Source organism: Centruroides vittatus, unplaced genomic scaffold (genome assembly GCF_030686945.1).
Source record: "Centruroides vittatus isolate TY-2023 unplaced genomic scaffold, ASM3068694v2 contig_371, whole genome shotgun sequence".
NCBI classification, from domain to species: domain Eukaryota; kingdom Metazoa; phylum Arthropoda; class Arachnida; order Scorpiones; family Buthidae; genus Centruroides; species Centruroides vittatus.
In genome coordinates this window covers 971,396-992,166 of record NW_027122194.1, presented here as the reverse complement: position 1 = coordinate 992,166, position 20,771 = coordinate 971,396, and the positions used below count along the sequence as shown (strand labels likewise).

The 20,771-nt window shown below is 27.3% G+C and overlaps 1 protein-coding gene across 1 annotated transcript in view; it reads left to right on the top strand.

The window, feature by feature from the left end:
* LOC136975391 (attractin-like protein 1) overlaps positions 1-20,771 on the top strand; it is an 89,885-nt gene that overhangs the window by 47,821 nt on the left and 21,293 nt on the right. The window contains 6 exon segments of the mRNA XM_067270434.1: positions 1,099-1,253; positions 3,844-3,931; positions 4,704-4,768; positions 8,234-8,386; positions 9,659-9,777; positions 15,471-15,609. Of these exon segments, the coding sequence (XP_067126535.1) occupies positions 1,099-1,253; positions 3,844-3,931; positions 4,704-4,768; positions 8,234-8,386; positions 9,659-9,777; positions 15,471-15,609 (719 nt within the window).

Here is a 20,771-nt window from a genome sequence, read left to right as displayed (position 1 = left end):
ACTTCAACGTGAAAAGGCTAATTTCACAATTACGTCTAAATAAATATTCCCTTTATATCAATAATTTCTATATTGACCTGTCAAACAATCATTGCCCATGGTGCAAATTCGATAACTTCTCAATTGAACACTTACTTCAGAAATGTCAAAATCTCTCTAATGTACGTGATTCTTTCAACATTCCTCGAATACTCCAAAGTGATTCATCCCAAGATTATAGAAATTCTCTCAATAACCTAAATAAAAATGATCTCTATTCTCTGTATAATTATTTCATTAAGATTACAAAAATGTTGTAAATTTATGCCAGTATGTCAAAATATATCAACATTCACCATTATTGTATAATTATATTACTGTGTTTGTTAAAATAACTGTTTTTATTTATGTTAATAACGAAATAATATAAAACCAATGTATAACGACTGTTAAATTTTAATAACCTAGTTAATGTTTTAATAATATGAAAATTTACAAGTCAATTTTGTACAACCCCCTGCAACAGGGATAATCCCCTTTTTGTGAATAAAGAATTATAATTAATTAATTCGTAATAATTAAAAATATAAAAAGTTTTTAAAATGAAATCTCATAACAGATGCAGCACACAATTTTTAACTGTTGCCAGGAAAGTTACATAACTTGTTGCTGGATTTTTTTTACTTTAGAAGCAAAGTTTCCAAGAACTGTATTATAAATATCATTTCTTTATTAAAAATTTCTTGTTTTTGAGTATATTTTATATTGATACAAAGTTCTGTATACTAATGCAGAAATTTGCATCAGTATAAAATATCTGCCTGGCAGCAACATAATCTGCTAGAATGTAAAAATTCACTTCATTTTCATATAGATCAAAATTACTTGAAAATATCTTTTGTTAACTACAAAATTTGAAAACTTTGAAATTTCTTATAAATATTATACATGTAAATGAAAATTATGAAACAACAAATATTTTGGACATTTTATTAATTTTTTCATTGTAATTTTTAGATTAAGATTTTCTTCATATATTTTAAGAAATGATTAGTCTAAAATAATTTAGACTTTAACTTTTTCTGAATTAGATTTAATTAAAAAAATTATTTTGAATAGGAAATTGTTAACTCCTAGTCATTCACACCGTTACCTACACAGTGCAGTTATTCATCACGGCTTAATGCTTGTGTTTGGTGGAAATATATATAATGGTACATCTCATAGCAGTGGCGACCAGTGCTTTTCTTCTGATTTTTTAGCATATGATTTAGGTAAATGATCTTATTTTACAATTATTTTAAGATTAATTCTTATATCTATGCATTATATATATATATTAAATATATAAGTGTAATAGAAATTTTTTTTTTTTTTTTGGCATCTTTTAATTCATACAAAATTTTGAGAGGGCACTTAAAATTCCTATAACCACTATATAACCACTAAATTTGTTCTGGTTACAGATGACATTTATGTAATTTGCATTCACTTGAATTGTCTATATTACAATTGTTGGTGATTCCTCTATTTTATGTGATTTTTAGCTTACTTTATTTATATATACCTATAAATATTGTATATATAAAAGAACAAGATGCAAACATCACTGATATTAAATGTAATCATTAGTTCACATTTAATGTATTATTCATTTGGAAGAAGACTGTCATATCTCAAAAATCATTGTTTTTTATAGGAAAAATTTGTATTTTAATAAGAAAAATGTTACAAATTAAACTTGCTTGGTTGCAGACAAATAGCACAACTAATGACATTTATTTCCCATATATATACAGCTACTTTTGTATTTTTTGTTTTTTTATGCAAAAGTAAAATGGTGATTTTTGAGTTGTGATGCTTTTCTTCCAAACAAATTATATGTATTATTGAAGTTTCTAACAGTCTATAGTGCTTTAGCGATATAGAAGACCTGTAACTAGTTGTGCAGGATGTATTGTTGAATTATTACTGTACTATATGATCATTGATCTGGAAAAACTTAATTCAGTAAGGCTTTGAAATGAAGGATATCAGAAAAGTGATGTTGGACTTGTACTAAATATAGACATTAAAAGTATCCTAATGTATAATATATATAAAAAAATGTCCATATTTATAGTATTTTATTCTAAAATGAGATTTAAATAAAGTAGGATTCTAATCAGTTAGGAAAAGTTTTTCAATGAAGTATTTTTAAAGTAAACCATTTTAGCAGTTATATTATTTAATAAATAATAATTTAAAATTTAATACAATTGAATTGAATTTGAAAGTGTATGTAATCTGTAGAATAATGGATTTACTTAAATTATCATTTAACTTGTAAATTATAAAAATTTATAATGTTTTTATAATTTACAAGTTTTTCACTCTAAATTAACATGTCATTAACATATTCTGTATATTATGCTATCATAAAAGTCTTATGACCAAGCTGTAAAAAAAATGTCAAAATTTATATGCATTTATGAAACATTTTTCACGTGGCTTTGGAATATGTCTATCAAATCAGAATTATTTTTATTTCCCCAGAACTTTGAATGAATAAGAGTGGTCCTATCACTTACATTGACCTAATTAGTTCAGAAAAATTATAGAATTATGAATAAGTTAATTTATCTTTGCAAAAATTAAACAAAAAATGATGATATATTTTTATATCACACTGATTACACTGAAAATAGCATGTCGTTTCTGTTCACAAATCCTTTATTGCTGATTGTCAGACATAAGTATTGTAATGATAATAAAATGTATTCAGTTAATAAATAATTTTATATATAAATAAAGTAAAACAGGATCTTGTTTATCAGTATTTCAATTTATATTTTTGAAAATCAAATTAAATATAGAAACTGTATGTAGTGTATAAGCTTATTTAATTGGAAGGATACACACAAGAAGAAAGTCTGAGAGTCTAGGAACTACAAAATATTAACAAAAGAAAAAAGAAAACAAATTCACATATATTTGCTGATAAGCCCAGTCTTCTTGTGTCAAATTCTAGAAGTCTACATTCCAAGACAGTTCTAAAATCAAATCGTTTTTAGTCAAATTTAAAATTTTGAATCATCTCAAAAACTTGTGATGTAGTTTTAATGACATTAGACACTACACTAAACAGAAAACTAATTGAAGTAAATGATATTTTATAATTAGAATAAAAACTGAAATTTGAAGTGGATAAACCAGTATTCTACTTCCAACATAGTACAGAATATAATTTATAATATCATGGAAGTAGAGGGCTGGTTTATTCACTTCCACATTTCAGTTTTGACTCTTTAAGAGGTCATCTACTTCTGTTTGTGTTGAAATTTCTGTTGTACTTCATTCAAAAGTAGTGTTACGTGTTATCACTGGAGATATATATATATATGTATATGTGTGTGTGTGTGTGTGTGTGTGGGTTTGGCATTTTATGCCAATATTTAACTGATATAAAATTGTATTCCATTACAGCATTTTGATTTTATTTTGCTGTATAAAGTCCCCAGCAATGTATAACAAAACACAATGATGTTTAGATTGATATATTTATAATACAATGAATGATGTGTATTAATAAAAATTTTGTAACTAGTTGAACTTTGTAATTACAACTTCACAACTTTAGTTGTAGATCAAGTAATATCTCTGAAATTTAATTAGGCCATACCTGTAAAGTTGAATACACAAATTCTATAATTAAATATTATTATTTGTAAAGTAAAAGAAAGGAAAGTATTTATATAATTGTTCTTTTTTTATTATTACTATTATAATTATTTATATATTTATTTATTATAATAAGTACTCAGTATCATGTTTTAAAAAATTCTGATTTCTGATGAATGAATAATTAATGTTACTATTTTTTAGAATGTGATGCTTGGACAACTTTAAAATTTCCAACAGACCAACAAAAGAATATTGCACGATTTGGTCATACTGCAGTTCTTTATAATGAGTATGTTTAAAGCTTTCATTTTATTAATTTACATAACTAAATATTTAATAATTTTTACAAAAATAAATATAATGTAATTTGAAATAAAAATTTACATACAGACAAGACATTAAAATTTATATGTATAAAGTATAGTGTGATGAATTTAAAGCTCTAAAATATTTTGAAATGTTATTATAAACAGTATGTAATCATTAAAAGTGTGTTGTGAACAGTGTGTTGTAAATGAGTAGTTTTATTTTCTGTTTATAAATTTCTTGGTTTTTTCTTCTCTAACAAAGCTCCTATTTTTAAAGCTTTGTTATTTTTACATAAATTTAAAATTATTAAATTAAATATTAAATTATAGAAATTTATATAAAAATAGGAAATTTCACTTAGACAAATATCATACTCAATATAATTTAAATATTCTCTACTTTTCTGATTTGAAATGTTTCTGTTAGAAAACAATATTTATATTTAATAATTATCTTATTCAAGATATTTAAGTTGAGTTAATTTTTAAAAGTTTTTTAGACTTGATAAAACAATGAATGAACTTGCATTCATTGCATAAACAAAATTATCTGTTGAGCTTTTATTGTTGTATCAGGAAAACTTGGTACAATATTTCTGAGCAACTTCTTAGAATTTTGAAGTCTTCATACACTTTAAAATGCTTTGACAACCAAATAACAATTAATATATTGATAACCTAATTAAAAAATTGCGTTTTATAATAATAAAGTTTTATTATAAATATTGAAATAATAATAATTAATTTTTTTAGATCTATGTATGTCTTTGGAGGATTTAATGGACAAATGTTGAATGATATTCAAAGATTTTCACCTGGTAAATAATTTTTTAAATATGTTTAAAATTTATTGGTTAATTAAACAATTTCAGCACTTTTTAGATTATAAATTTGTGATAAATTTGAAATTTTGTAATATTTTACTTGCAATTTAATTTTTAAATTTAGATGCTATAAATATAGAAACAATTTTCATAAATGGAAATAATGTAAGTGGTTTCCATTTATGAAAAATGCAAAGATTTGAAATGCTTTTTTTTTTAATTTTTTAAATATCATGTCAAAAATTTTTAAATTTATAAATTAAAACTTCTATATATGATATGATAGGAAATACATTTTGAATTTCATAAACTTAAAAGAACATAACATTAGATTATACATATAAAAAATTAATTATACATATTAGTCAGAAAATAATGATGTAGGTTGAAGCAAGATGGTTCAACATGAAAAATTTAGTTTAAAATATAGAATCTTTTTTGACTTTTTGTAATGAGATACAGAGTGCCACAAATCTTAGACGACCTGTTGTATTGCACAATGACAAGTTTACATTTGTATGTGAAGGTTGTAGATTATAAATTCAACAGGTTATGGATCATATGTCAAATTGCAGATATATGCTTTCTTTAAATGTTTTAGAGCTTCGTTTAGGTTATGTGCAGCTTCTGCAACTTAACAGCAGTCATATCATTGTATAATTTTTTTTTTATTTATAATAATGGAAAAACAATTAGATGTAATAAACTCCTTGAATAAACATTTTTGTTACTCAGTGCAGTTTTCTTTATGGCTTAGCTGATTGTATTTGTTAAACAAGTAGAAAAAAATATCTTTTGTTGGTATATACAAATAAGATTTTTCTTTCAGAAAGTTTTTTGGTGACTAATTGTGTTTTATCTTGTATCACAAATTTTGGACTTTTCTGCTTATAATAAATTTTATCTTCTAAATGTATAATAAAAAGTAATTACATTTAAGTAATTAATTCAAACTTTTATTTATTAGAAAAAAATTTGAGTTTACTATTAATCAAGTCTGACAGTAAATTGTACAAAAATTCTAAAAGTTAAGTTTATTTATAGTGATGATAAAGGATTTTTTTCAATAAAAGAATTAAGTAGGCAAAGAAATTTTTTTTTTTTTTGATAAAAATCTAATTGAATGATCCTTATACAAAAGATGACCATAAATACAGAAAATTATTTAAATAGTAAATTAAACTATATCTGAACAATGATCTAGAATATGCCTCCCTAATCTTAAAATTTTTATTGTTCATAAGTGTTTGAGTAGTGCTTTTGGATACAAGTGACTAATCTGTTTTCAATGTACTCAGTTACATAATTGTCCTGGTTTACAACTCCTTTTGATTTCATGAAAAATGAGTTTGGTGGTTCTTGTGATGCAGCTTTAAGCCAGGTCAGCAACTTTTGTCTAAATTTTGGTTTACAGCACAGCTTTACCTTGTGATTGGGTATTTCTCTTTTCTTTACAAAGTAAGCTAGGAGGCATGATAAGATAGCATCTTTTGTTGTGTATGATTACATCAAATATGAAAGGAGCATTGTGAGAGAGAACCTGATTTTCTTTTGTTCTTATTATTTATTTTTGTTTCTTTATATTTTGGGGATATTGTATAGTTTAGTATGACTACTAAACACTCCTGATTGAAAAAATAAAATAAAAAGCATCTTACTGTTCAATCTGTTGCAACAGAGAAAACCATTATCATGTGACTTCTGAACTTCTGGTATAACTGTGAAACAAGCAAAAACATATCATAAATGTAATTTATTTCATCTTTAGATAATCATTACAGAATTGTCAGAACTAGAGTTGTTGCTAGTAGGGAACATATAAAGTATAGATCCAAGTTGAATATGTACTGTACATGAGGTAGATGGCAGTTGTAACATCACTATACCAGTAGATATGGATGAGATGGTGAGAATATCAAGGTGGAGTTTTCTAGTACTGCTGAGTGAGAACAATGATGGCCATCTGCTTGGCGGCCATATTGGACTTAACCACCTTGGCCATCAGTAATTTACATATATGGGTCTATATTTTGTATATACTCCCATGCCAAAAATTGTTGCTAATCTGATGCTGATTGAGAGAGGTACTGAAAACTGATTATAGAATCGCTCACATAAATATTAATTATTGTGACTTAATGTTCTTGTATTATTGTTTTTATTAGTCATATAATTTTGATTATTAATACATTGTTTAATTTATTACTAGGACATTATGACATTTAATAAGTTTTTTGTATTTATAAGCATAGTAATACCTTTGTGTTTTTTATTGAATAATCCATTACTTTTAGATTGTTGTTGATTAAAGCTATTGTACAATGTTTTTAAAAACAATTTTTATTATAGAGAGGTCAAATCTGTATTTCCAACCAAACTTTACAGTATTTCTGGTTGCCTTTGTAGAGAGTAGACAATAGTTGTTACTATTGCCTTTATTCTTGATCTGTGTTCATGTTTGGTGCAGACTACTGCCTTTTCATCATATATGCATATATGTCAATCTGTCAATCATTATTTTTTTCATAATTTTGTCTCTTAACCCATATTTTTAGACCAATAAATTGTAATTGAAACCACTTTTGGTATTAAGTATATGCTTTAGGCTGCACTTGTCTTTGTTTTCTAATTGCACCTTTATTTGACCAAAAACATAAATTTCTACTGTTGTCACAATGTTTTAGTCCATCCAGGATTTTGTTAATCCACCTCCAATTGAAACCAGTCACAAAATGTCTAGCAATGTCTGATTTTCTTCCCATCTAAATGATGTACACAAAAATCTATTTTTTACCAACTATCTTTCTGTTTATCTCCTATCATTATGATGATTTTGAAGAAAGTTACATACCTGAAAGCAGACTACTTCTGTTTTCTTATTTACCAATTCACTCTACTCTCCTCTCATGCATGCATTATGAATCCAAGAATGCACTGAACTTTGTGCATATTTTAAAATTATTGTTTTCTTACATTAAGTACTTTTGAGAGATTAATCCTTCATCATTACAATTTTTCTACATATAATGTATAAATATTTTTTATATCAGTTTTAAAATCAAGGATGAAATTTCTAAAGAAAAATTGTAGCTAGAAGTAATTATTAATAACTATAAAGCATTATTTTAATATGTTATATGTACTGATTTGTATAAGATTGCTGAAAGATGTATGTGTATTATATGTATATATTTTTAAAATATTTTTAAAACTTTTGTATTCTATTTGTATTGTAAATATTTTTTAAAACTGAAATTTTTAAAAATTTAACTTTTGATTCTCATTTGTGGATTTTAAATTGTATTATTTCATTTAATTATTTTTTTTTATAATAAGTTTACTTTTTCATTGGAAAGGAGCAATTAATATGGCTGAAATTATTAGCAACCTAAATAATGTTTATTTATAGAATATATTTTTTATAATTTATTAATTAAAAATGATTATTTTTATATTTAGGAAGTTGTAAACAATATCATAGTGCTGATGCTTGTGAAAAATCTGCATTAGGTGTTAATTGTGTCTGGAATTACGAAATGAGTTTATGCCAGTTGTTTTCAGTTATTCCAGATCGTGTTAAAACATACCATACATCATGTTATCGAAGAGGAGGTATGTTTATAAATATTGTTGTCTTTTTTATTGTTTTATATACAGTAATTAAAATGAAATTTATGTATTTGCTTAATACTGTAACTGGTTTTATGAGTAGAGATATAACCAATACCAATCTGATACTGGTATATTCACATATCAGAATTGGTTTGTTTTACAAACTGATGTTCCAGTCTTTTTTCAATATGCATCTTTGATAACATTTTGCCAGGCATTTGAACATGGGATGGACGTACTGTGCTATAAAACGAATCCATAGTAGATAGAATGTCCTTTCTGTGTTTAATTTGCCATTGATTGCCATATGACATACAGTTGTTGCTTTTGGCAACACCAGCTTGGCAGTGGTGCTGCTTTGCAGGAGATTTTTGAGATGAATTTGCTTAGATACCTTGGTTTCATCTATGTAACTAGTAGATAAATAAGTAAAGCCAATTATATAGTTAGTTTTGTATGATACAGATTATGTCATTAGTTTGCTTACTTAGAGTTTTATAATGTTTCTGGTGATATGCTGGTTGCTATCAGACACACCAATCTTAAGGAAAGGTTAGATAGTGACCTACTAACTACTGGTGACACATCATTTGCTGCTACCAACCAACCAACCAATTGATAAGCATTTCCAAATAGACTCCTAGCTGTTGGTCACTTGTTAGATGCACACCCTATATAATCAGAAATACAACAGTGTGTAGATTAAATCCTAATGGCTTACTGCAGACCTTGTCTACAGTAAGCTGAAAGGAGACTATAAATTGATTTGTAAACTTTTATTTCTTTATATTTGAATTTGAATGGTTAGTGAATATTCTCTAACTCAATGAGCTTTTATGCTTTCATATATTACAACACCTTTAAAATAATGATAGACGGGCATATAGGACTGGATCAGTTAGAAAATTATTGGTATTGGTACAATCACTACAAAACTACTGGTGTAAATTAATATAAATAACCTCAACTAAATGTAAATACTAATCAGCAAAAATAAGAGATAAACTGAAAACAAACATTTTAAAAAAATTTTAAATGGTCATTCTCAGATTCAAAGAATGCAGATATAAATGAATTGGTTTGTTTATATCTGCATTCTTCAAACCCGAAGATGACCATTTAAAATTTTAAAAAATGTTTATCTCTTTTATTTTTGCTGGTTTATTGGTATTTATGTCTAGTTGAGGTTATTTATATTGGTATTGGATTGTATTGGCAGAATTTAGTACTGTTATTGTATCTAATTATGAGTATTTATATTTTTAATATTAGTAAATGTTACATATCTCTGTGGACGGCAAACATTATGTCCAAGCTGTATTGAGAATACTTACAATTGTGTTTGGTGTGGAACGTCATGCTATCATGGAAAATGCAATACAGGAATGAAGGTATTTTTAACTGTTAATTATCAGTAACTGTTAAAATTATTAATCATTACCATGCAATATTATTGATTTTAATTACTTAAAATTATTAAATACAATCTGAATAATTTTGAATGTAGCCAAAGCTGGTTATAATAAAGACCAAAAACATTTATCAAAGATTTTTATTTTACCATTGGTTTCCTTAATTACTTGTTTTTAGTTTTTGTGTTTGTTTAGTCATGAAAATTAAGGTAAGAACTCAACCTGATTGAATTACTTATGGCCAGAGCAGGTTGGAGTCCTGCTGTGGCCTAATTCTTTTCTTCCAGAAATTTCTAAATTCCAGATTGTGTTAAAATTGATTTGTTATATTATTAAAATTAATACAAACTGGAAGCATATCTGCCTACCTATAGTCAAATTAATTAGTACTAAGCATTAACATAGCCCAAAAAAGCCCAATAATTCAGCAGATTGTTTGGTATTACATAATAAAGATTTTTAAAATTAGAGATTTGTTAAGTGGATTATTGGACATTTCAATAAACTGTAAATAAAGGAAATATTTTAAAATTTTACATTGTATTATTTTTTTAAAAATTAAAACATGTTTATTATTTGTAGAGTATTAGACTATATGTAATAAAGATTATTTTAAAATTTCCTGCAAAACACACCAGCTTGGGAGTAGTGATGCTTTGCATGAGATTTTGGAGATGAATGCACTTAGATACTCTGGTTTCATCTAGGTGACTTGCAAATAAATAAGTAAGCCAATGATATAGTTGGTTTCTTATGATACAGATTATTTCATTGGTTTGCTTACTTAGAGTCTTTCAGAAATGCTTATTGATTCAACCATTGAGACCAGGCATCATTCAAATACACCTATAATGTTTCTGATGATTTGCTGATAGTTATCACACACTATCAGACATACCAATCTTAAAAAAAGGTTAGATAATGACCTACCAACTACTGGTGACACATCATTTGCTGCTACCAATCAACCAATTGATAAGCATTTCCAAATAGACTCCTAGCTGTTGGTCACTTGTTAGATGCACACCCTACATAATCAGAAATACAATAATGTGTATTTTTGATTATTTAGTAAAGTATACATCTTCTAAATGGTTGATGAATTTTTTTTAGTTAACAAATTATGAAGAAGATCCAAATGAATGATTTTCTATATATTCATCTTGCCAAAAGACATTAGAAATAGCATTAGAACCATTTACAGTAGAGTCCCATACAGTGTGGGGGATATGTTCCGTATTGTGGGAAATCACGTTATATGGGACATACATTATAAGACCAACTTATGCAAAATCAGGCATGTCTGTAAAGTGTAATGGTTGTCGCAATGTGCTAATGAGATGTGATTCAGTTTGAAATATTATTTCATTGCAAACGGACTGTTAGTGTTATACGTAACTAATTTGTTTCAAATAAAGTTTCTTTTGATAAAGGGAAGTCAAAACAGAATACATGTAACTTAATTATAAAAAAAGTTTTGTATGTGTTATAATAATATTTTTATAAGAAAAATATATATTTTAGCCATGCATACGGAAATAAATAAAATACCTGAGAAGTTGAGAAGAAAACGTATAGCTCTGGATGACAAAATTAGAATTTTGGATAAATTGAAATCTAGTCCAAAAGTGGGAACCATTGCTAAAGAATTGAACTTATAAGAGTCAACAGTTTGAACAATAAGACAAAATGAAAGCAAAATACAAGCCATATTGTCTAGTACATCTTTATTAGATTTGAAGAAAGTTGCTCAAATAAAAGACATGTTAGTGCCTAAGATGGAAAAGTGTTTGATGATATGGACTGTTACTTGAGAAATATACCTGTAAATAGTGTTGTCATAAAACAAAACGAACTCTAGGTTTACCAATGTTTAAAAGATTCTGAGAGCGTTTCATCTAATGAATTGCATAAACCCAAATTTAAAGCCAGCACAAGATGGTTTGACAGATTCAAGAAGAGATTTTTTTTTGTGTAATATGAGAGAGAATTGTTTAAAAAATGCATCAGCCGATACAGAAGCAGCTCAAAGATTTTCCGAAAGTGTAGAAGAGGGCAATTATATAGCAGAACAAGTCTGTAATGTTGATGAATTTGCCCTGTATTAGAACAAAATGCCTGGCAGGATATATATTACAAAAAATGAGACTTTTGCTTCTGGTTTCAAGGCATCAAAAGACAGAATAACTTTGGTTTTGTGTTCTAATGCAGCTGGAGAACATATAACTAAGCTGATGTTAATTAATCATACATTAAATCCACTTATAATGAAAAACATAGGAAAATCAACACTTCCTGTTCACTGGTGAGCCAATAAAAAAGTATGGATACATGTGAAATGTTTCAAAATTGGTTTTATAACTGTTTTGTACCAGAGGTTGAAGATTATTTACAATGAAAAAATATTAGTTTTAAAGTTTTGTTACTGATGGATAATGCGACAGACCTTCCTATAAATTTAAATCTTCCTAATGTTAAAGTGGTTTGTCTGTCACCCAACACAACATCAATTCTTCAACCATTGGACCAAGGGATAATACAAACATTTAAAACTTTTTATTTACATCGTACATTTGAAAATTTAGAAAAATTTATTGTAATTCAAATGCAGCGGTTCCACAAATTTGGAAAGAATTTTCAATACTGAATTGCATAGAAATAATAAACATGTCTCTTAAAGAACTGAAATCTTCGACCCTCAACGCCTGTTGGAAAAAGTTATGGCCAGATTTAGTTATTACTGCAAATTCTCCAACTCCATCAGAAACAGATGTAGATAGCATAATAACTGCTGGACAAAATATTGGTGGAGAGGGTTTTGTTGATATGAATGAGACTGATATCACCAAATTAATTAATTACAATAAAGATATTAATGAAATCGAATTAATATAATTAGCAAATTGTTTTCATTCTAGTAATGAGGAGGAAAACTCAGTCCAGACTTTTAATGTGCCAAAGCAACCTTTGAGTTTATAAGATATAAATAAAGGGTTACAAATAGCCAAAACGTTAGAAACACATTTTATGAAAATTGATCCATCAATACAGCGGGTTATGGAATTTAAAAGAATATTGAATGATTGTCTATCCCCATATTTTCAATCTAAAAATGATCTGGAGAAAGTACTGTTTTTAAATAATGATAACAATCAAGACAAAACTATAGACTATTCAAGTGATGAATCTGTACAACCACTATTAACAAAACAGTGTCGTTGGAACTTATTTGTTGATACTTCTGATAGTGAATAAATGTTAAATGAAGTGCGTATTTTTATTTTTATTAAAAGTTGAAGAAAATTATTTTAATTGAATAAAAAGTTGAATAAAATTATTAAAACATCATTCGATACGGACCGCATCAGGGCCTTGGAGACCCTTGAGATTTACAAGGCGTCAAAATCGGGGAAGTGTATTAATTTCAAAGATGGCAACGTTTTATCGTATGCGTGGCGATATATCTCCAAGGTGCACCTGCAATGGTAGCCGTGTAGTATTCCTGTATGGATGGACAGCGTCATTTTTATGATAGTATCGTGTATATTAAATGCATGTTAGATCGGTCTCAATGATTGCACGCAGGAGATGTTCTATCATTTGAATTTCAAAAACATTCTATTTGAATTGCATTCTATTTCAAAACCGTCAAAGAACCTGACGAAGATCTTGGAGGAGAATCGAAAACGTTAGTTGGTTGTTAATTTTCGTCTTGGGTACCGGAAACTTAAAAGGCTTAAGAAGTTATATTGGATTTTAGATGTACCGGTATGAGGATTGTTTTCTAAAATTATTTTCCTCTTATATCTTTAAATGTGTATGTATTATTATTTTTTTATAAACTGTTGCTTTTTTTAAACTGGTAGCTTCACTGGTTCTTATATAAACAACAGGTAAGTTATACATTTGCTTTTTGAAACAAAAAATCAGAAACTATGTGAAAATGTTAAATTTATCTTACGTGTTATATGGAACTGTTTATTGCGCTGTATGAGTACTAGTCGCAATTTTTTCATCATGTTATACAGGATTCTACTGTATTCAAAATTCGTTACATGTTTTGACATGTAAGTCTTCAGATGAATGGAGACAAAGAAATATTTTGACTGATGTTTGTTACAGATGTAGCATTTAGATGACTTTTTACAAATCTTACATTTCCATCAAAGATCTCAACTTATAAATGTTTTTAGTCATTCATTTGGAACAGTAAATACTGGTTAATTTAAATTAAAAAATTAAAACAAAAGAATAAAAATATGAACAAAGAAATAAATAACAAAATAAAATAAAAAATACATAAAAATGAGAATATAAAATAAATTAAATAAAGAATGCAAGTAAAAGAAGGAAGGGAACATGCAGAAAGAGAGTGTAAAGGTGTCAAGGTCACTCAATATGCTACTCATAGCAGGCTTTCCAGGCAGTCAAAAGGTCATTGAGATCCTTATAATTGATAGAACTACCTTTTGGACAGATTTGTAAATGTAGAGAGTTTTCATGTAACATATATGATCATATTTCTAATGCCTTTAATGATTTTAGCTTGTTGCCAGCCCACATCAACAGAATCAGAAAGAGCATAGGCTGCAAGGGTCATAACTTGGTTGGACTTCTGAATGTCATACTTATGCGTCTTCAGTCCTGCTTCTAAAAATCTTGAAGTGACCACTGTGTACTGAATGTCATGTGCAATTTCTCATCTTTAAGAGAAATAGTTATACTTCAGAACATTGCTAGAGTTGGGGGATCCTTATCATTATATAAAAGCTTGTAGATTATTGGATTCCTTTTGTATAGGATTTTTTGTCCAGTGGTTTTACTAATTTCTTTATAGATGTGATGGAGGGGGTCTTGCATATCCAACAAGTGTGTAGTCTGACCTTAAGGAATTGTTCTTGTTTTTGTTGGGTCCCAATTGGAACATATCTATATTGATTTTTTCTGTGAAATTTACATTATAGACTTTTAGAAACTTGAATTAATATACTAATATAGTGTGAACTGATGTTTGTTTAATACTAGATTATAGTATTAAACAATACTATAGATGCTTGCAATATTTTAAGAACCATAATTAAGGTTAAATATAAGAAAAATAAGCTAAAAATTGTACTGAATAGAAGGATGGCAACAACTGCAACGTAGATAATCTAACTGAATGTTTGTCACTTGCAATATCATCTGTGGCTATTTGATAAATGAGTGACAGTTACAGAAATGTTAAGTGCCTTCTTGTAATTTTTTTTTTTTTTGAATTAAAAGAATTGCTGAAAAACAATCATGAACTTGTATTAACCTAAATTAACTTTAAAACCTAATAATTTGTATATAAATGTTAAAGCAAAGTAATTTATTGCTTTTGAGAAAGTATTTTATGATGCAGTTTTTGTGAAACTTTATATATCTTGCATTAAGATGTGCCAGAGAATAATTTTATAGTTGAAAAAACTAAAACATTTTGATTGTAAAAATTTAAGTTATAAACTATACTTTCTAATCATAATATTTTAGTTTGTCTTTTTTGTGTTTTAAAACTGCTCAAGAAAATCATCTTGCCAGATTCTCATGTATAATTTGTATAACAATCATTGTGTATATACACAATGATTGTTATACAAATGTAAATTATTGCCTTAATATTAAATTTATTTTTCATTTATTTCATCTAGAAAATAAGTGCTGTTGAGCAGTGTGAAGAAGCTCAAAGTAGTAACTGTGATAAATTACATAATTGCCATGCTTGCCATACAGAATATCATTGCGGTTGGCAAAAAGATGAGAAATGCTATACTTTTGTTCGAGAAACAGGTAACATTTTTACTCAAATAAAATTTAAATAAATTATTAAAATATTGAAACAAGATTTCAAGTAATATGCATCTATATTTTATACATGATTTTTGAAAAGTAATGTGCCATAGGAGATTGTGCAGAGAAGCGTACAGACAAAACATTAAGGGTAAGTGTATAATGTATTGGTTGTGATGCATCATTTCAGTTCTGCAATTTGTCACACTGAAATTGCATGATACATTTTATTTCATCTATTTAATACACAAAGTATTACTATTTTTGTATTATTGTCATGTTTAAGTTTATTTATAGTAAATAATACTGAAAATAGTAATAAAAAATAGATAACATGTCATGTTCTTGTTAATACTTGATATCATCTTGATAACAAGTATGGTATCTTGATATCAAGTTGCAAAATGATTGACATGCCAGAAACCCTAGGGTTACTTGCATGTGTGTTATTTATTAAAAAACAAGTTTATTTCCTACAACATACTGGTTAGTTACAGAACTATGCAGCTGCACCCATAATAGTTGAAAGTGATTCAACCATCATATATATTTTGTGTAATTAATTTTTGCTTACCAGTATTGCAGACTGGAAATGATGCATCCTATAACCAGTATAACATACACTTATCCCTTATACTTTGTCTACAAGCTTCTCTGCACAGTCTCTTGTGGCACATTTCAGAAACTTTTATAAAATTATCTGAAAAATCATTATGATGCTTGTTACATTAATATGTTATAATTGCTTTAATTTGGAAATGAATTATTTATTTGATTTTAATTTTATTCAAATGGTTTACAAAATTTTTAATTATTTCAAAAAATAATATGCCATTTTGGAAATTAGAAAATCAAAATTGACAATATTTAGTAACAGAATCAATATAAATTGTTTATTTTTATTTAATTTAAACAAGTAATTAACTAAAATAAATGAAAAATAGCATGAAATAATATGCATATAAAATGCTTTAATATGTGCTGATCATTTTATCCTATTTTTTATTATGCTGCGCTATAATTATTATGCTAATTATACTAATTGTTAGTATTTCTTCTCATAAAATAGTTTGATCAAGAGATATAACAAGTATATAATAAATCTTTCCACAATATGAAAAAACAATGTTAGTGATTTATGTATCAAATATATTAAAATTGTAATATAATGGGCATTATTCATTATGAAAGAACTTATATGTAAGTCACATAGTGTACATGGTAAACAAACTGACCTACTTTTGAGTTTCATTACAGATCACATAACTTAACAAATTTTTGCAATGTTTGCAATTGTTCAAAAAATTACAATAAATCAAAATATAAAGCTTTTAATTTTACAAATTTCCACTGAACTGAAAGTGCACATTAACAACCAGGGACAGAGAGTCGGAGTCAGGAGTCAAGGAGTCAAATCTTTTTATGGGAGTCAGGAGTAGGAGTTAGTTTTAAAAAACTCAACTCCTATTCCTAATACTTTGAGCTGTGTATTTTTTTATTGACTCCCTATCCCTGTTAACAACTTGGATTATACAGGGTGGGGCATAATGGAGTCGCACATTTATGAGGTGAATTTAAAAATTCAGTACAATAATATGGAAAAACCTTTTTATTTATTGAAAGTACATGTAGGAAAGTTTTTTTTGGTTAGGTTTTAAAAATAATGTCGTCCAAATGTTGGCCTTTACAGGCGATGCACATTTGGAGCCATTTCTTGAAGTTTTCTTCAACTCTTACCAGCATATCTGGAGGAATTTTGGCGATTTCCTCATGAATGACCTCCTTGAGTTCTTGTAGGGTTCTCTGCCTTGAGATACCCCCATAAGAAAAAGTCACAGGGGCTCAAATTGGGAGCAAGGGAGCCATTCAATGGCTTCTCGCAAAGATTAGACAACCGGAGAACATCTCTGCCAAAATTGTGCGAGAACAACAGTTTGTATGGGCTGTGGCTCCATCCTGTTGAAACCAAAAGCCACTTGTATTGTATTCTTTCCTTTTGGGCCACAAAAAATTCTCCAGCATGTCGCAGTATTGGTTTGAAGTCACTGTAACATTGTTGCCATCCTCTTAAAAATAAAAAGGATCCACAATGCCTACACAGGACAAAGCACACCAAATGGTGACTTTCGGGCTGTGAAGAGGTTGTTGTGGCATTCTCGGGGGTTTCCAGCAACCCAATAACAAAAATTCTGCTTGTTCACTGTGCCAGACAAATGAAATATGCTTTATTGCTACTCCACAATACCTCTAGGAGGCACATCTGTAAAGATTTAATGACATCATTTTTAAAACCTAACCAGAAAACTTTCTTACATGTACTTCAAATAAATAAAAAGGTTTTTCATTTTATTGTACTGTTTTTTGAAATTTACCTCGTAAATGTGGGACTCCATTATGCTCTATCCTGTACTGTATATTTGCAAAATGACTGACATGCCAGAAATCCTAGGGTTACTTGCATGTGTATTAAACTGAGACTAAAAAATAAAATTAATCAGATGTAACAAAATTAATTGTTAATTAAATGTTAAAAACATTCTTCTGATTACAATAAAATAACAACATTGTAATAAATTTAATTTATTAACAGAGGTTTAACCAAAGCTGATTGCTCTTGTGACAAATCAAAAAATAGTGTCCTCTTAAGTCAACTTTGTTTAAAATTTTTACTGAATTTTGAAACATTTCTAAAAGCATGTCCTTTTTCTTTTTAGAAGAAAAACATTGAAATGTGTGTGAAAGTAAAATTTTAATTTTTTTTTTAGATTTTGTATATTTTTTTTAATCATAAAAATGACACCCTCAAATTTGGTATCCAGGACATAGACTCCAGTAGCCCCATTCTAGTTATGCCAGTGTTGGTAATCATGTCTTTTCTGTCTCTCTGATAATATATGAAAAAATTATGAAATGAATAAATATAAAAGATATTTACTATTTTATAATCTCCTCTGTTTTATTGTGACATAAGCAAATGGAAAAGGAATTTGCAAATACAGTCAAACCTGTTTTTATGCGGGGAATAGGGACCGCATTAAAAAAAACGCATTAAAAAAAATCTCACGAAACTTCACGAATGGCTGTAAATAATAGTTTTCGCGACACAATTAAAAAAATATTTTTTTATGCGGTCAACAGGGACCGCATAAAAAAAGTCTCACATAGAAAATAACTCAAAACCGTACGAAATAGAATTTATTGACAACAGATGTCAGCACTTGACTGCATCGTCTGGTCTATCGTCTGTTTTACATATTTTTGTACAGGTTGTGTTTTGTTGACTTAAAAAGTAAATTATTTCATTTTTCGCATATTCATGCAATAATATTACTATAATAAGTGCATTTATGCTATAATAAGTTTATTTAGCTATAATAAGTCAACGTAAGACATGACGAATCGCACGAGACTAGTCGCCAACTATACCGCACAAATTAAAAATTCGCATTAAAAAAATCGCACAAATAAAAATCGCACATAAAAAGAGCGCATAAAAACAGGTTTGACTGTATTCAGATAATGTTATAAAATTTATATTTGTTAGACTTTTTGCAACATCTTTTGTTTTTTTTTATCCTGTTAAATTTGTAATATTAGATGATGTATTATGAAATATATATCATTTTATTAATCAATGCAAATTCTGTTTTGTAATACTTAATATTTAATCACGATTATAATTATTTTTATAATTCTCATTTCTGTTTTGTTAATCAGAATAGTTTTTTTATTAATTCATTGTCAGCCTTATATACAAGTATTATTGCTTATTCTGTTTTATTCAGGAAAAAGCAGAATGAATCATTTTTTATTTTTAACAGAGAAGCATCTTTCTAGTCATAATCTTATGTAACCTTAATTAATTCAAATTATTAGATAATTTGAACTCTCAGTTATTTTCCTTGAAATTATATTTAAATTAATGTTAAAAGTGTTGGAAGTTGTTAAAGAAACAATAATAAAATCTGGTGTATTTTTATATCTGTAGAGAATACAATATCGCTACAGGTCCCTTTTTTTAACAAAAATCTTTCAAAGAAAATGAATTCGAAACATTTTTTGTTAATTTTCCCAAAAACAAGCTCTCCCCTTCAACTTCCCAGCATTTGAATTTCGTTATCCTTTTTTTCGTTCAAATTTTTTTTTTTAATTTTAAACTTTTTCTCTTAACATTCTTTTTAAGTTTTTAAACTTTAGCATTCTTAGAACAATAAATAAAATAACATACATATGTATAACAGATCACATTCGGGGGAAATGAGTAGGTCTCATATCACTACACTATTAACATCAAAAGACTATTTAGTGGAATTGTCAAACTATATTCTATATAATGTCTAATTGAAAATGTATTATCTTCAAATTCAGAGTTTAAAACATTACTCTCTTTCTACTGCTTTAAAGAGGAAAAGTGATATCATCAATAAATGTGCAATAGTGATGAACAGTAAAAATTTGCAGAAAACTGTCATAATTCTCAAAAATGGATAATTCAAACTTTTTTGGATTTTCCACTTGTTCTAGTCTAATTAAGATTTGATCATATTTACATAATTATAGATTTAAAAAGTAAAATAAAATATAGAATATTGAATATAAAATAATGAATTGAAGAGAAAAATGAAAAGCAAAAGTTTTGAATACTTTGAGTTAGAATAGAGTTGAATATAAATTATATTGATTATCTCAATCACTATATCAAATGTTGATATGCAGTAATTTGTTTTCAAATGTAGAATTTGATAAAAGGAATGACAAAATTTACTCACAATCATACAATAACTATTTTTATTTTATGTAAAATAGAAACTAATTAATTTACAGTAAATACGGTAAGAAGTCAGTCTGTTTGATAATGTTTTAAACCATTGCATCTGAAATTTAATAATCAATTGACTAATTTCTTGATTTTTTTGGGCTACACTACTTTGGTTGATGTAGAAACAAAAATCGATTCCTGCTCAGATTTGATTTTGTCTTCCAGAAACATCTAAATTATTTGATTTTTATCTAATTTTATTTTATATTATTAAATTTATTATAAGGTGGCAGCCTAACTGAGCCATCTTTTGGCCAAATTATTTAGTTAAGTTAATTAGTAATTAGCCAAAGTATAGCATGAAAAATTCAGCAAGAGTTGCTTAACTTTCCTGGCACCATCT